At 52.2% G+C, this 14,132-nt stretch overlaps 2 protein-coding genes across 4 annotated transcripts in view; both read right to left on the reverse strand.

Annotated features, from left to right (window-relative positions):
- Window positions 1-8,730, reverse strand: part of REC8 (REC8 meiotic recombination protein) — a 9,816-nt gene extending 1,086 nt beyond the window's left edge. Inside the window, 16 exon segments of the mRNA XM_025047992.1 lie at window positions 1-59; window positions 313-361; window positions 547-716; window positions 824-890; window positions 1,227-1,355; window positions 1,706-1,755; window positions 1,924-1,967; window positions 1,969-2,387; window positions 2,645-2,724; window positions 3,070-3,154; window positions 4,206-4,326; window positions 4,434-4,509; window positions 4,595-4,737; window positions 4,859-4,927; window positions 5,025-5,218; window positions 5,343-8,730. Coding sequence (XP_024903760.1) covers window positions 1-59; window positions 313-361; window positions 547-716; window positions 824-890; window positions 1,227-1,355; window positions 1,706-1,755; window positions 1,924-1,967; window positions 1,969-2,387; window positions 2,645-2,724; window positions 3,070-3,154; window positions 4,206-4,326; window positions 4,434-4,509; window positions 4,595-4,737; window positions 4,859-4,927; window positions 5,025-5,080 — 1,617 coding nt within the window. The 5' untranslated portion in view covers window positions 5,081-5,218; window positions 5,343-8,730.
- Window positions 8,731-8,816: 86 nt separating this feature from the next.
- On the reverse strand, window positions 8,817-14,126 carry IRF9 (interferon regulatory factor 9). Of its 3 annotated transcripts, none has more exons than XM_006913551.2 (9): window positions 13,536-14,126; window positions 12,562-12,742; window positions 12,103-12,274; window positions 11,707-11,837; window positions 11,532-11,622; window positions 11,361-11,432; window positions 10,392-10,736; window positions 9,399-9,514; window positions 8,817-9,265 (listed from the first exon to the last, which is right to left on the reverse strand). In XM_006913551.2, the coding sequence occupies exons 2-9, from the start codon at window positions 12,739-12,741 to the stop codon at window positions 9,137-9,139; spliced, it is 1,236 nt and encodes a 411-aa protein (XP_006913613.1). In that variant the 5' UTR covers window position 12,742; window positions 13,536-14,126; the 3' UTR covers window positions 8,817-9,136. The 3 variants fall into 3 exon arrangements, with proteins under 3 accessions (XP_006913613.1, XP_006913612.1, XP_024903759.1); XM_006913550.2 differs by having other exon boundaries at window positions 12,091-12,274; XM_025047991.1 differs by lacking the exon at window positions 13,536-14,126 and adding an exon at window positions 13,068-13,200 and having other exon boundaries at window positions 12,091-12,274.
- Between the last annotated feature and the right edge of the window lie 6 nt (window positions 14,127-14,132).

Raw genomic sequence — 14,132 nt, forward strand, 5'->3', positions numbered from 1 at the left:
TTCTGGGGGGATGAGGCTGATGCGGGTTTTCTCCTCCTCAGCTGTTTCTATGGAGAGCTCTGTTGGGGGAGGGGAAGGTCATGAGTGGGTCTGCTTGGATCTGAGCAGTCAGGACTTTGGGGCCACCTGATCAAACTGGATGCCAAAAGCTGTGCAATGACGTTACAAGCACCCAGGAGAGAGAACTGAAGAGAACCAATCTATGCTTCGTATGTTAAATGCTCCTCTGACAAAAACTGTCAGCAGTTGGAGTACCAGTTTCCTGGGACAGTGGTTACAGGAATCTCCACAGTCCCTGCCCCAGGTGCTTACCTGAAGACAGCATGAGGGGCCCACTGGGCTCTTGGGCCTCCCTCAGGACCTGGGGATAAGAGAAAGAACTAAGACCCTAATCATCACAGAAGCACTTGGGGAAAGGGTGAAGCAATCCCTGCACTGAACCTGCCTTGGCTCTGGAACAGGATGCACCCCAAGCCCAGGACCTGGTGCCATTGGCTTATATAGGCAGAGGATAGCTCCTGCAGGAAGGAGTGAAGGTGCAGTTACCTCAATATCACTCAGAGTTTCAGCCTTTCTCCTTTCCTCTTCAGCTGCTGCCTCTCTCTCAGCAGCCTCCTCCTCCTCAGGCTCCAGGGGTGGCATTCGCCTGAGTGCTCTTGGGGGTGGCTGGGCACAGTGGGTCCAGAAAGCCAGCAGTTCTGGGGATAGCCAGCCAGCTGGATGGGGACATGGTGGCAGCATAGACAGGGTTTGAGGCATGAGGAACACCAAGAGTGAGGAATATGGGATCAGGATCCCGCATGCTAACTCCTACCACACTTACAGTAAGTTGGGGTTCGGAACAGCTCTGTGGGGCTTCTGATGGTTCTCTCAGGAGGCTGCACCATTGGCTGCATGGTAGGAAAGACCAGAGCTCAGAGTCCCTCACTGCCCTTTCACCTCTGCAATGCCTTGTTCCGGGGCTTCTGTCCTTCCAACCCTTTCAGGCACATGCCTGCCCCTGCCTGCTGTGCCCACTGCTAAAAGGACTTTTAACTGGTTCCTGTGGATGTGCCAAGCAAGGTCACTAAAGGAGCATGGAGAGTTGTGCATGTGCAGACCCCCAATGCATGCACTTTGGGAAATGTTCCCAGTGCCTCCTGAGGAGTTTAGAAGGCCCCAGCATGCACCTGCCCCAGGCCCTCCCTGCCTCCTTCAATCCCCTGCAAAGCCTGGAGTGCACTCACACACTCCCAGCAGTGAGCTCTGGTGTACAGTTGTTTCTGGAACTGCTCCCGGGAGATCTGAGTCTCCTTGTCCCAGAACAATAACTGGCGGCGGCGGCGGCGAGCAGGTGGTGAAACGGGGGGCCTCCTCTGCTGAGTCGGGGGGGGGAGGAGGGGGATGGGAGTAAGACTACCCATTACTCCTTTTTCCTGACATCCTGGTGGACTGCAAATAGTCCCCACACAGCCACCCCAGAGGTCCCTGGAGAACAGGCTGGGTGGGCCTCCAGGAGCCTGTGCAGCTCCTACTCTGCAGGAGCATACCCATTTGAAAGTACAGCTGGATAACCTGAAGTATGGGCAGGGTCAACTTTTAACTAATTTGTACAAATGCCTGTGTAGGCTAGCAGTGGCCTAGGGTTTGGGGAAACAATATGGGTGAGCAGCTCTGGGAGAGGAGGGTGAAGAGAAGGAGAAGGCTTGGAAGGTCTACTACTCACCTCTGGGCTGAGTGGGGCCGGGAGACGCAGCTCCTCTGGGGGCGTCACCTCTGCAACAACATGCTAGGTCCTGGCTCCACCCCACACCCTCTGCCCTCGCAGCCACCCAGGCAAGAAGCTAGCAGGTCCTCCCTTTAGCAAGTGGGAATACAGAGTCTTTGTCTGCAGTCGTTGTGCAGGTGCCCCCAGGAAAGGACCCAGGCATGGCAGATACTCACCAGCAAGCAGGGCCTCAGGCTCCCAGACTGCTGGCTTCAGCTCCTCAGGGGCTAGGACTGGGCCTGGAAGTGGTTCTGCTGCCCCTTCCACCCTGAGGGAAAATGAGCAAGAGAGATGAGGGTACTCCTCCCAGTACTGACCCTCTACCTGGCCCAGGGGTTTCTGCCCTTACCGTGCAAGAGCTATAGGTGAGAGCGGGGGAACTGTAATTTCCATTTCCGGGACTCGGGGCTCCTCTTTGAACACTGCAGAGAGAGGATAAGGGCTCAGAGCACAGAAGAGAAAAGATGGGAGCACTACCCAGGTCCAGATTGCCCGTGTCCGCGGCCTGGCTGTCTAGCACCAGCCAGGCCCTACACTGCCAGATGAGCCTGCCTCGTTCCTCCAACAAGATTGCTTCATCTTCCTCAGCAATGAGCAGGTCCAAGTCTCGGCGGCTAATCTCTGGGAGGTCCCGTTCACCCTATCATGAAAGAAATAACAAGGAGAAGGGGCTTAATTCCATTTCTGAAAAAAGGAAGTGGATCCAGGAGGCTGAGTCTGAGAGGCATGCCACAAGACTGGACCAAGGAAGCCCAGGGGCCCAAGCGCCAGGGGCAGAGAGAGGGGAAATGGAAATGGAGAAGGCAGGACTTGGGCAGAGGGAAGTAGATGCAAGGGTGCCAGGCTATCGGAATCAGGTATTAGGCCTCAGGCTATGTGTGCAAGGGGACAACTCACCTCGATGCGTAGCATGCGTATAGGCTCCGCCTCCTGGAGGGTGATGGCCTCAGGAGACAGCACAGTGACCAGAGGCCTGACTGGAGGGGCAGTAAAGTCGTATCAGCCCCTCTGCTTCTTTCCAAGTTCCCACACCCATGTGGTGAAGCAAAAGCATGGACTCTGGAGTCAAGTCAACCTGGTTCCAGTCAGGCCAGTCACCAGCCATTTGACCTTGAATACATTGCTTAACTACTATGGGCTTCAATTTTCTGACCAGTAAGATGGGGATTAGAATTCTGATCGCATGGGACTCTCAAGAGGCAATGATGAAGTTACACACACAAGGTGCCCCTCACAGGGCCTGGCTCTTGAGAGAAGCTCAAAGATGATTACTTCTTCAGCTCTTGGAGCTTCCTAAGCCCCTCACCAGAAAGAAGGCTCACCTGGTTTCCCAGGCTCTGTAGGGACTTCAGGAGGGGCCTCCTCAAGAACTCTCTCTGGGGTCACAGCCTCCAAAAGGTGTCGAATCTTTGGGGAGGGATTGGGGACAAAAGATAGAGTTCAACTTCTGCCCCCTTCTTTCCCTCTTTTACAACTCTGTTCAGGCAATGGATAGTAATAACTAATTCTTTATGTCTAATTCTTGCAGCACTGACATCAGCATGCAGTGAACCCACTCACCATCTGGTCTTCCTCCCATTCCTACCCTCATGGCTCCCGTCCCAACCAGTAATGCAACCTTTGTCAATTTGTCTGTGCGAGAAGCACTGCATCCTTATATCAAGTGTTGTGGGGAACAGAAGGAACAGAAAAGATTCTTGATCTTAAGCATATGGTCTAGTAAAGAGACGAGTTTGTATATGACCCCAGCAAAGGTCAACACAAAGAATAAAATAAGGCCTTAGTAATGTGCTAATTCAAGAATGACATTTGTTTCTGGCTGGGAGTTGGATAGAGACTTCGTGGAAAAGAGTAGCATTTGAGCAAGGTCTTTAGGGATGTGTAGGATCTGACTAGTAGAGAACAAAGGATGACCATTATGGGCTAGGAAAACAGCATAAGCAAAGAAGTGCATGCGGCGTCTTTGAAACACAGGAACCAGACTGGTGTTTGGGAGCCAAAGATGCCAAGAGGATGTGCTTAGATGTCTGCGGAAGGCTAGCTCTGGATCAGGGCACAGAGAGCCCTAAATGCTAGTATTCCATTTGCAGTGGGGAACCACTGGAGGTGTTTTTGAAGGAAGAGTCACATTATTGAAGTTGCAGAGATATTAGGAATGGATGGAGAAGGACATGGGTAGGGAAACAGTGCTGAGGGACAATGAAGGCCTGGATTAGGGCCTTGGCAGTAGGAACAGTGTGGAGATGAGTGGGGACAAGAGCTGCCTCTAGGTTGGTCTTGAGTAGGTAGCTAAGTGGAGCTGGGTCCACCATGACAGTCTCCCTAGCATTGACTCCTGTGGGGCAAAGCTGTGGCAGGCTCCCTTCCCCTAACCCATGTCAGACTGGTGCAGGAATAGAACTCCCCTTCTGCACTGTCAACTCATCAGCCTGAGGTGTCCTAGAGGAATAAATACTACCTGAGGGATATCGAAGGGACTAGGAAGTCTAGGATCCACAGACATTATCCCAAAAAAGGGGTCTGGAGCATCTTCCAAGGTCTCCATCAAGGCCAGGCGGTTAGGAAGCAGCAGGCTCGGTCTGAGAGAGAATGTGGCTGTCAAGGACTGAGGCTGAGATGGGCTCAGGCCAAGCAGGGAGGTCCCCCACCAAAGGCTGGGTGGTCCCAGTCCCAGAGGAACACTCACATCTCAGTCTCCACCATATCTATTCGGATCTGCAGCTGAACACGGTGCAGACGCTCCAGGATGTGCTGAATGTCCTCTGTGGGAAGGCAGGACAAGGTAGAGAGCTAGCCTAGCTGAGGGTCATTCAGCTCTGCCCCGCCTCAGAGCCTTCCCAGCCTTACCTACGAGATACTGGCATTGTTGTGAGTAGACCCGGATCACGCCAATCTGGAGCTGGGCTGAGAGATAGAGGGAGAAGCGGGGCCTCGGCAAGCCGGGCTGGGGAGGTTGCACTCGTACCAGCAGGTAATTGAGGATTTCCTCGCTGGGGAACAACGCACCCTGATCACCGCTGCACAGAGAACCAGCCCCACAGCTTTGCCCACCCCAGTTCACCCGCTAACCCACACCAGCACCAGGTCATTCCTCCCTTTTCTGGGCCTTACCAGGTCTTCACCACGTTAACTTTCAGGTATTCTCGCTTCACCAATCGGCTGCCGCGCGTCGCTGCCAGCCTGGACCGGGTGGAGGTGGTAATGGAAGGGGAGCTATCAGACAGGGATTCTAGGGCTCCCCTCCTGGCACGCCCACTCTGGCCCAGCCGGCCCTTACCAGATGGTGGCGAAGCAGCCGGTGTGGCGCTGAAGCACGTTGGGATAGTAGAACATCGTTCCTCCGAGGTTTCACCCTCTCGTCGTCCACCACTCCTCTGTTTGAATCTCGGCCCGAATTCTTTAGGGCACGGGATTTCCCGGCACCGCGGGAGAAGGATTTGGGCAGGTGGCGCTGCGGGTGGACCTAGAATGCTAAAATAAATGGTGGATAAATGATTAAAGGGACAAGTAAAAGGAGATGCATACTGGATACACAGGGATGCCCCTCTCTGTCAGCCCTGAAGGTTCGCACGCCACGTGGGTGCTTCGAACTTACTAGATTCAGTTTGGGTTGCAGGTTGGAGATGCAGAGCTCTGAGGAGAGGCTAGGGCAGTGGTTCAGACCAAGTCCTGAGGGGGAAATGATTGTCCTCCGAGAAATGCTGAGCTCTGGGGCCTTTGCACTCAGCTTGGGCAGTGGCAGTCTCTCCGGGCCGCCCTCCAGAGGGACTAGATCCCACCTCAGGGAGCACTCCGTCTGGTGTTCTGCGCCTTGCTCCTGATTAGATGACAGCAGGCCCCAGAATAGCCTATGGGAAGAGGGGTCCGCGAAGCAGTGCTGTTCCAGGGCGACGAGAAGCAGGCCGAGGGTTCCCCAGGCGGGAACGAACCGATCTGCAGAATCCTGCGCGCTGTGAGGCTTTTATGAGGTGTCCTGACCAATGGGCTCTCGTTCTCTCCTCTGGTAACAAGGGTTCCTCGGAGGCTCTTCTCTGCCGACCAATGAGCGAGGAGCAAATTTCCGCCTTTCCTATCCAGCATGGTAACAACTTCAACCAGCAGGGGACGTTAGGTCATGCCCGGGGCAATAACCTTGGCTGACCCTGTTCGCGGCCTGGCCTGCGGTTAGACCTTGCTCTTTCCCCCAAATTCCACCAGGTAGCAATTGATTGGTCTCTCTTTGTGCCAGTCTTGGGCCTATCATGAGCTGGGCAGGTAGAAACGGTGTGAGGGGGCCTGGGAGCCACTACGGGTAGATGGGGAAGACGGCAGATCTCACAGGAAGCAGTGAGAGGACTTGCAGGGTAATTTTCTAAATGAACAGTTTAGATTGTGGGCATGCCTGATCTGGCTGTTTTCCAGTTGTGACTGTTTTCCTGGCTGAAATAGACTTTAGCTTTGTTGGATGCAGGACACACTCTCAGCATACAAAAGCCATTTATCTCAAACAATTCTTTGTGTAAAATTAAGTCATATTCTAGTTACCAATATCCCTTGTTTCCATTCCGCCTGCCTTTGCACATCCATTTCTTTGGCCTAGATGCCCTCCCCAGCCTTGACTCCAGGGCATGCTTCTGCCTCTTTAAGATAGCTCTTATTGCAGCCAATCTGACCCTATTTTATTTTGCTCCTTCAATCTGGGAGCTCTTGAGATTGGGGTCTTGTGTTTTCAATTAGTGCCTGGAACCTAGTTCAGTAAATATTTGTCAAATGAATGTGCAGTTACCCTAAACTTATGACCATAGAATGTCAATGCTGAAAGGGATTTCAAAATCTAGTCCAAGTCTTGCCTTTACAGATGGGAAAACAGAGGCCTATACAGACTGCTTCTCCCAGACCACACAGCAACTCAGTGACATCCTGGTTAGGAACTCTGCTCCCTTGAATTCCAGTGTTCCCAATCCCTATTCTACCATGCTTGGCTAAATTGGTTTCTGCGTGACACAATTGCTTCAATCACTGTACATATGTTGTCAATGTTCATAAGTGTTCACATTGGGGCACAAAAATGATAAAATGGGGGCACCTGCCCTTAAGGTGCTTAGAACCTATTTTAGGAGATAAGCAAGGGACGTAGAATTTGTTCATCCATCCATCCATTCATTCGGCAAGTATTTAATAGACCTTCACTAGGGTTTTAAACAACATTTTATTGAAAAAGGAATCAATATCTGATTTGTTGGGAGAAGTAGCAGAGGTCACAGGGAAATGACAGAAATGTAACTTGAGAGCACTATGTGCCAGACACTCCTCTAGACACCAGGGATATAGCAATGAACAGAACAAGTCCTTGTTCTCATAGAGTAAGAAAGGAGAGAGCATAAGGAAGTAGACTAATAGAAATATGTGAAGTAGTTAGTGCTATGAAAATGAGGCAGCATAGGAGAATAGAGAGCAGTGAGGGCTGACGTGTAGGTGGGGTGCTCAGAGAGAGGGTAAGTCATGTGTCTACCTGAAGGAAGAGTATTTTAGACAAAAGAATTGGCAAGTGCAAAAGTCCTGAGGCAGAAATGTATTGGTGGATTCAAAGAACCTGGAGCAAAGTGAAGAATGGAGAAGAATAGAGAAGAATGGCAAGGGATAAGGTTAGAGAGGAGGATGGGAGCCACATCACAAGGATCTTGGAGTCTATTGTAAGGATTTGGGTCTTTCCCCTTAGTTGAGAGCCAATGGAGGGTTTTGAGCAGAGGAGTGATATGACAAGATTTGTGTTAAGAAGACTTACACTGTGTTGAGAATAGGCTAAAGGTGGACAAGAGTGGAAACAGAAAAGATGTGGAAGGAAGCAGGAAGAGGTGTGAGAGACGGTGGTGACTTGTTCCAAAGTGTTATTGGTGGAAGCAAAGAGAAGTGGTCAGATTCTGGATAGCTTTTAAAGGAATGACAGGATTTTCTGATGGATTGCATGTGGGGTATGAGAGAAAATGGAAGTCAAGGAGGAAGCAGGTACAAGGAAGATCCAGGAAGGATTTCAGCATATTGAGGGCACAACAAGTCTTGTGCATCTGTGTACTCAGCACTTGATTTCTTTACTACTAGTGCAGATACCTGATTAGGCTCTTGGCTTCTCAGGAGGAAAATGGGCAAAACTGAAGAGAAGGAAGGTCCAAGGAAGCAGAAAGGCTCAAAAACATCACTGAAGGTTGTCAGGTGAGACAGCAAGAAGTTTCTTGAGGATCTAGGCATCTAGCTTTGATCATGTAGGTGATCATGTAGCTGAAGGCTTATAAGAGTGAAATGACAGGAAGGGATCTAGTCTAGGAGGCTCCTTCTCCTCCAGTCTGGTGTCATGTGTAGGAAGTGGGGAGCTGGAGACCGTGGCAGTCAGGGAAGTGGTGACTTAGGTCTGAACTAGTCTGCTGGAAGTGAGTGTACAGAGAGGAAGGATGACAAGTGGTCTTGTAAAGGAAGAACTTCCAGTTCAGTGGCAAAATAAACAGGGGGTGGAGGAGTCAGCTGATTTGGACCCCTCAAATCTCAGCAAAGTGTTGGTGACATGGCAGGTTAGGCCAGGTTATCTTTTGTGGGGCTCAGATAGAATGAGTTTAAGAGTACTCTTCAGTCAGGGTGACAGTGCACCATGTGCTAGGAGAAGAGGCGCCAGGGCCTGGTCTGCCCCAGACACAGAAGGTTCAGCAATTCTTCCCCGATTCCCCCTCCCCTGCCAGGCCCCAAGGCCTCTAGTCCACAGTTTCAGGTCAACTTCAAGTTTTCCCATTCATTCATATCTCTAGTCCAGAGTCCAACCCTAGACCTGTTGCAAAGGCACAAATCAGAGGCCTCTAGTCAAGAACTGTGGAGCCCAGATCTTCTCATGTGAAGTTGGTGGCTATATTGGCTGTAGGCTCAGTGCCCCTCTCAGTGGCTGACCCAGACCCCAATTCTGGTTGCCTAGAAGGTACAGAGAGCTAGGCCCAGCACCCACAGAGCCCAGACTGCATCCTAACCAGAACCACCCGGAGGGGAAGAAAGGACCCCAGAGATGTCATTTCCCTGTGATCCCTTCTTTTCTCAACAAATCAGATACTGATTCCTTTTTCAAAAAAATTTTATTTTAAACTATTAGTGAAGGTCTAAGAAGAAAATATAAAGTGCTTGGCTTTAGGGTTCGGGGAAGAGGAAATGGTCCCTCTGAGTTCACATCACTTGGACTTTCTCATTTCAGTTCCTCAGAGATAAAAGAGGGTCTAACTCAGAAACTTAAGAAACAAACAAACAAAAAACAAAACAACAACAAAAAGAAACCAGATAAAAATCATGCTTGAGTTCTCCACCAGCCAGACATCGTGAGCAGTTCAAAAACATAACCATCACAGACAACCACTAAGAATTATCACCAAGGGAGGCAGGTCAAAGGAAATAGGAGGAACAGAGTGGAGAGGAGGAAGGTGGGTCCCCCAGGCTCTGCACCAGGGACAGAGTGGCTGCCTGGTCCTCTGGAGTCTCCTTCAGTAAATGTCGGGCAAAGGCCTGCTCCATCTGTGCCAGAAGAGGTGGGGAGAGGGTATCAGCACAGCAGGGGCAGTCACCACTCTTGCCCTGGGAAGGCCCCTCTCCTCATGGAGCTCCCTCGCCCACATAGGCAGCTATTCTTCCGTTGCCCCAAACTCACCTGCACTGTGATAAGACTCTGTAGGGTGTGGCTGGGGCTAGGGCTCTCCTCCCAGAAATTCAGTGTCACCTGGAACTTGGGTGGGGGGCCCAGGCCCTGGAAGTACCTGGCCAAGTCTGGAAGAGAAAGGGTTAATTGTTGGAAGAAAGAAAGAGAAGGGTGAGAACCACAGGCAGGGAGGAATAGGGAGGAACCCATAATGGAGAAAGAGGTGGCAGTGGGGCCACTTGGAGACCAAGGCCACAGCAGGAACTGCAGGGTCACGAGGCTGCTTTGTGCCAGAAATGGTAGGAATCAAGTGGCTACTCACCCATGTGCAGACAGGAAAAGGTGATCTTTCCTCGAGTAACAAGCATATAGAGGTAGCCGACTGTTATACAACCTGACATGCTGTCTGCTGGGAGTGTTCAGTCCTTGTAGCAGCAGGCCTGGCTGCTGAGCCCACGCCTTGGCTGCCTGCTCACACCCTCCCTATGCTAAGGCACCCATGACCCTGGGAACACTCATGGTCTGCGTCTCTTATACTCCTGCCCACCCCCATGTCAGATTTAGAGTTGAACAGAGGCAGGAAGTGAAATTCCAAGCATGCACTGGAGAGGGGCAACCTGAGGGGATGCCTAGCGTGGTAGGGCCAGGATGTATGACATGCGTCAGCTCTCCCGAATGCGTGGATGGGTGTGTGTGCCAGTGTGTGTGCAAGGTGTACCCTGCCATGATTACTGTATGGTATGTTTCAATGTGATGGTGCCCTCTGAACTGTGACAGCCTTGTGCTGGGATCCACCTGAGCCTCATCTTCCACAGCCCGAACTGTAGAAGGAGGGCTGCCAGGGCTGAGCATAGGGCCCCACAGGATGTGTACCTAGCAAGTGCAGGGTGCCATGCACAGGCTGTGATGGTGGATCCATTGGAGGGAGCACAGGGTAGGGACAGGGCCCAGGGAGAACCAAGAGGTAGGGGCAGGGGCTCGGGTGCTAGGATGCAGCAGCCTCACCTCTGCAGAAGTAAGTGGTTCTGAAGAGCTCCACACACTTATTGCTGGGCAGCAGGTGTGGGCCTGGACCAGGCGGGGCCTGGGGTGCGCTCCAGGAGATGGGAATGGGGCAAAGGCGCTCCACGAAGAGGCCTCGGGAGTTGCTGGCCACCAGGACACCTTTCTCAAGCTGGCTCAGCAGGCGCTGGGTGGGCTCTTGCGGGCCAGGCTTGGGAAATACCACCTGCTCCATGCCGTCGTACTGAGAGCTTGAGGGCTCAGCCACAAGGCGGCAGTCCAGGCTCTGCACCTGGACCTCATCCACCACGCGCCCGTTGTAGATGAAGGTAAGCAGCAGCGAGTAGTCTGTGGACAGAAAGCGACCATCTGTACCAGGGCCTCTCTCCAGGGGTTCACCTGGTCAGCATGGGGCTCTGGGGAAACAAAGAAGAGCTCTTTGCAAATACAACATCGGCATGTTGCTGTTGAGGGATGTGAGGCTGAGAGGGAAGCCAAGCGAGGGCTGGGGAGGATGAGGTAGGCTGTGGGGCGGGGGCAGCAGCTGTACCTTCTAAGGTTATAGATTGTGCCCTCCCTCCTCACTCTCACTTTCCTAACCTTCACCAGCCAAGGGGCTCCTGTCAGACTTTCCTATACTCGAGAAAATAGCTGATACATAGATTTACAGAGGCTTCAAGGCTTAATGCCCAAGGCCTTAGGGTTTATAAGAAGGTCCCTTTGCTTAACCCATAGAAATCAATATCTTAAAGCAGATTTCCAGGGAACAGAATGCATAAGATTTAGTTCTGAGAAGCAAGCTATTTGAAGTCTGCAATCTGGCCAGGTGCACTGCCTAGAAACCAATGCCTCTGTCTGGGTATGCTGAGCCCAGGCTGCTGCAAGCCCTGACAGATTGGATAATATGTGCATAGCCATAGGAAGATGATCTGCAAAGATCGGGAGCCAGGGTAAGTCAGACATGCCAAGTACCTGAGTCTGGAGGGGGCAGAAGCTCCGGAGACACCTGATCTCCTTGGAAAGGGGCCTCAGTTGTGTCTGTACCTGGAAGGGAGGAAAGGGACGTCATCCAGAGTGGGACGGGAGAGTCTAAGGGCCAGAGATTGTGGCATGAAGGATGACAACAGGCGGGGGAGGCGATACCTTCCTGAGGTTCAGGGCTGTTGCTGCTGCTGCTGCTGCTGCTGCTCCCAAAGTCTGAATGGCTTGTTCCCCCATTGGCCCCCACCTCCTCCTGCAGACACAGTATCTATTGTTGGCCTCCTCTCCCTCTACTGTCCTGCCCTCAGGCTCACCCCATGCCCTCCCCAGCTCTTACATTTTTGAGGGGGTCCTGGAGCAAGGAGGGACTAAGTATACAGTTCTTTGTAGTACCCGCATTCTCCTCCCTCTCAGGGGACACGGAGCTATGATGTCTCTTTGGTGGTAGTTTCTGGGTGCCTGGTGGGGCTGTGGAATATTGTTGAGGGGGAGAGAGAGGTCAGAGCCTAAGTGGGGACAGAGGTTAGGGGAGAGAAAAGAGGTAGTGAAAGGTTGGCAGGACTAGGCAGGGGAACCTGGGTAGCAGCTCCCCAAGGACAGGGACAAGGTAGAACTCTGACCGAGGGGCCTACAAGGAGTCCCACCACCTCCTAGGAGGCTCATCTCCACCCTTCCTCCCCAGTCTGCTGATTCTAGGAGTGATGGGCAAGGGAACACTCACCAGGGACGGTACCTGGAGGAAGCAGCCGATACACCTTGTAGGGCTCAGCCCCATCCCTATGACCATTCTCAGGAACCTCCTCAAATTCGAGACTCTTGTTGAGAGCACAGCGCAGACGAGTCTTCCAGATAGCGGGGCCTTCTGTGTCCCCCTCTTTGTACTTTCCCTTAAATATCGCCCAGGCCTAGGAAACAGAGAAAGTGAAAAGAGGTGACATGTTATAGACCCCAGCTGACCCTCCACAAGGGCCAGCTTCATGGACATGCAGCATGAGCACTTGCACAGAAAGGCCTGTGTTGGGTTTATGCTCAGCTGTTGCCATCTTGAAATCCTCAAAAATATTTGCATTTTCATTTTGGGGGCTCTGACAATTACGTAGCTGGTTGTATTGGTTGTATCCTTTATCTGAAATCCAGGCAGACATAACCCCTGAGCACTTCGAAGGAGGGGCTGGTTCCCAGGCCCTTTTACCTTGAAGAAGGCAGCATCCTGGTCCTCCCGGAAGTCCTGCTTGCCTGCATGCTTCCAGGGAATCCGGAACATGGTCTTAGCTTCATCTTCCCAGCACACCCCTGGGAACTGCCCGCTCTCCACTTGCTCCACCACCCAGTTCCGGAGTTTTCGGGTACAGCGTGCCTTGCCTGATGCCATCCTGAGGATAAGAGCAGCATCAATAGAACCAATTCTTTGGGAGGGAACATTTACTGAGGTTCTGGCCATTTGGGTTGTATTCTGGCAAGGGCCCCCAGAGAACTCATCCATCTTTTGTCTGTAGACATTTATTTCAAACTTCTTGAAGCCATATAGTTTTGTTTCTGCCATCACTGGCAATTACCCCCCACCCCCAAGAAACAAATAAAAACATTCTTTTTACTACCCTAATACCTGTGGCATTGGAAGGAAACCTTAGGCATGGTCTTAATTTTAACACTTTTCAGGAATCTATTGTTTGTAAGAATTTCCTTGGTGTTCTATACCTGGTGAGAGGCTCTGTCTAGATCCCAAGCATTTGCAGAGGCGGCATCTGCTTCTCAAATGCCTCACCCTTCACCCACCACTCCGGAAACCACCATGACCCCCATCATCCCCACTGCTTGCCCCAGGGGTAGGTGGGGCAGGGAGCTGGGGGCAGGGGCGGAGCTGCAGCATAAGTGGGCAGGGCCAGAAACCACGAAAACAAACAGGGTCGAGTGGAGTGGGCAAACAGCCTTCTTCCCTGAACAACTGGGCAGCAGGTCCTCCTAGCCTTTGCCTATAGAGCTTGGGACACAGGTCCTGGTCAGTCTCTTACTCAGGCCAAACCTGCTTCCTGGCTCACAGGCCTTCTGTCTATTCCTGTCTAGCAGAGGGGCCTCCCAAGCACCAGCCCCCTTGCCTGCCCCTCTGATCAAGCAGAGCCCTCCAGCCCTAGATCCAGGCTGCCACCAATTCTTGGCTGATCTTACCTGAGCTGCTGTGCAGGCTGTCCCAGGACTCGACTGACCTCAGCTCAGCTCTTGGCTAGGCAGCTTCCTGATAACTCCGCCCTGTTTTTACAGTCCCCACCCTGTTTCAGTTCTCCTTCAGGGAGGTCTGTTTCCCTGAAATCACGTGGTCTCTGAGTTGCAGGGCCATGGGTGGCCACCAGGGGGAAGCAGCGTTTGAGAATCTCTGTTGGAATCTGTCAGAGGCAGGAGGAATCCTCCCAGCTCAGTCTTCCTCTCCTTTCTCCCTGATACTCCTTGCTTGTATTTGACCATCTCTGTGATACTGCTGCTTCCCTAGGGAGGCTACAGTGTGCTGGAGTCTGACGCCAGGGCCTCTGGATAGCTCTGTGTCACCTGTGCATCTATGTTCACCCACGGTACCTGTGTGGTATCTATTAGGTGACCTCAAATATCAGCTGAATTTGATGAAAGGAAGAGGGATACAGGGAAGGCAGAAGTCAGCCAAGGCCAAGTGGGTGGAGAGGGCCTCCCTTTGCCATCCACAGTGTCAATTCCTTCCTGGTCCTCAGTCCAGGGAGGGTCAGGCGGCGGGCTGTAGGGGGCCCTTTCAGCAAA

Source organism: Pteropus alecto, unplaced genomic scaffold (assembly GCF_000325575.1).
Source record: "Pteropus alecto unplaced genomic scaffold, ASM32557v1 scaffold335, whole genome shotgun sequence".
In the NCBI taxonomy this organism is placed as follows: domain Eukaryota; kingdom Metazoa; phylum Chordata; class Mammalia; order Chiroptera; family Pteropodidae; genus Pteropus; species Pteropus alecto.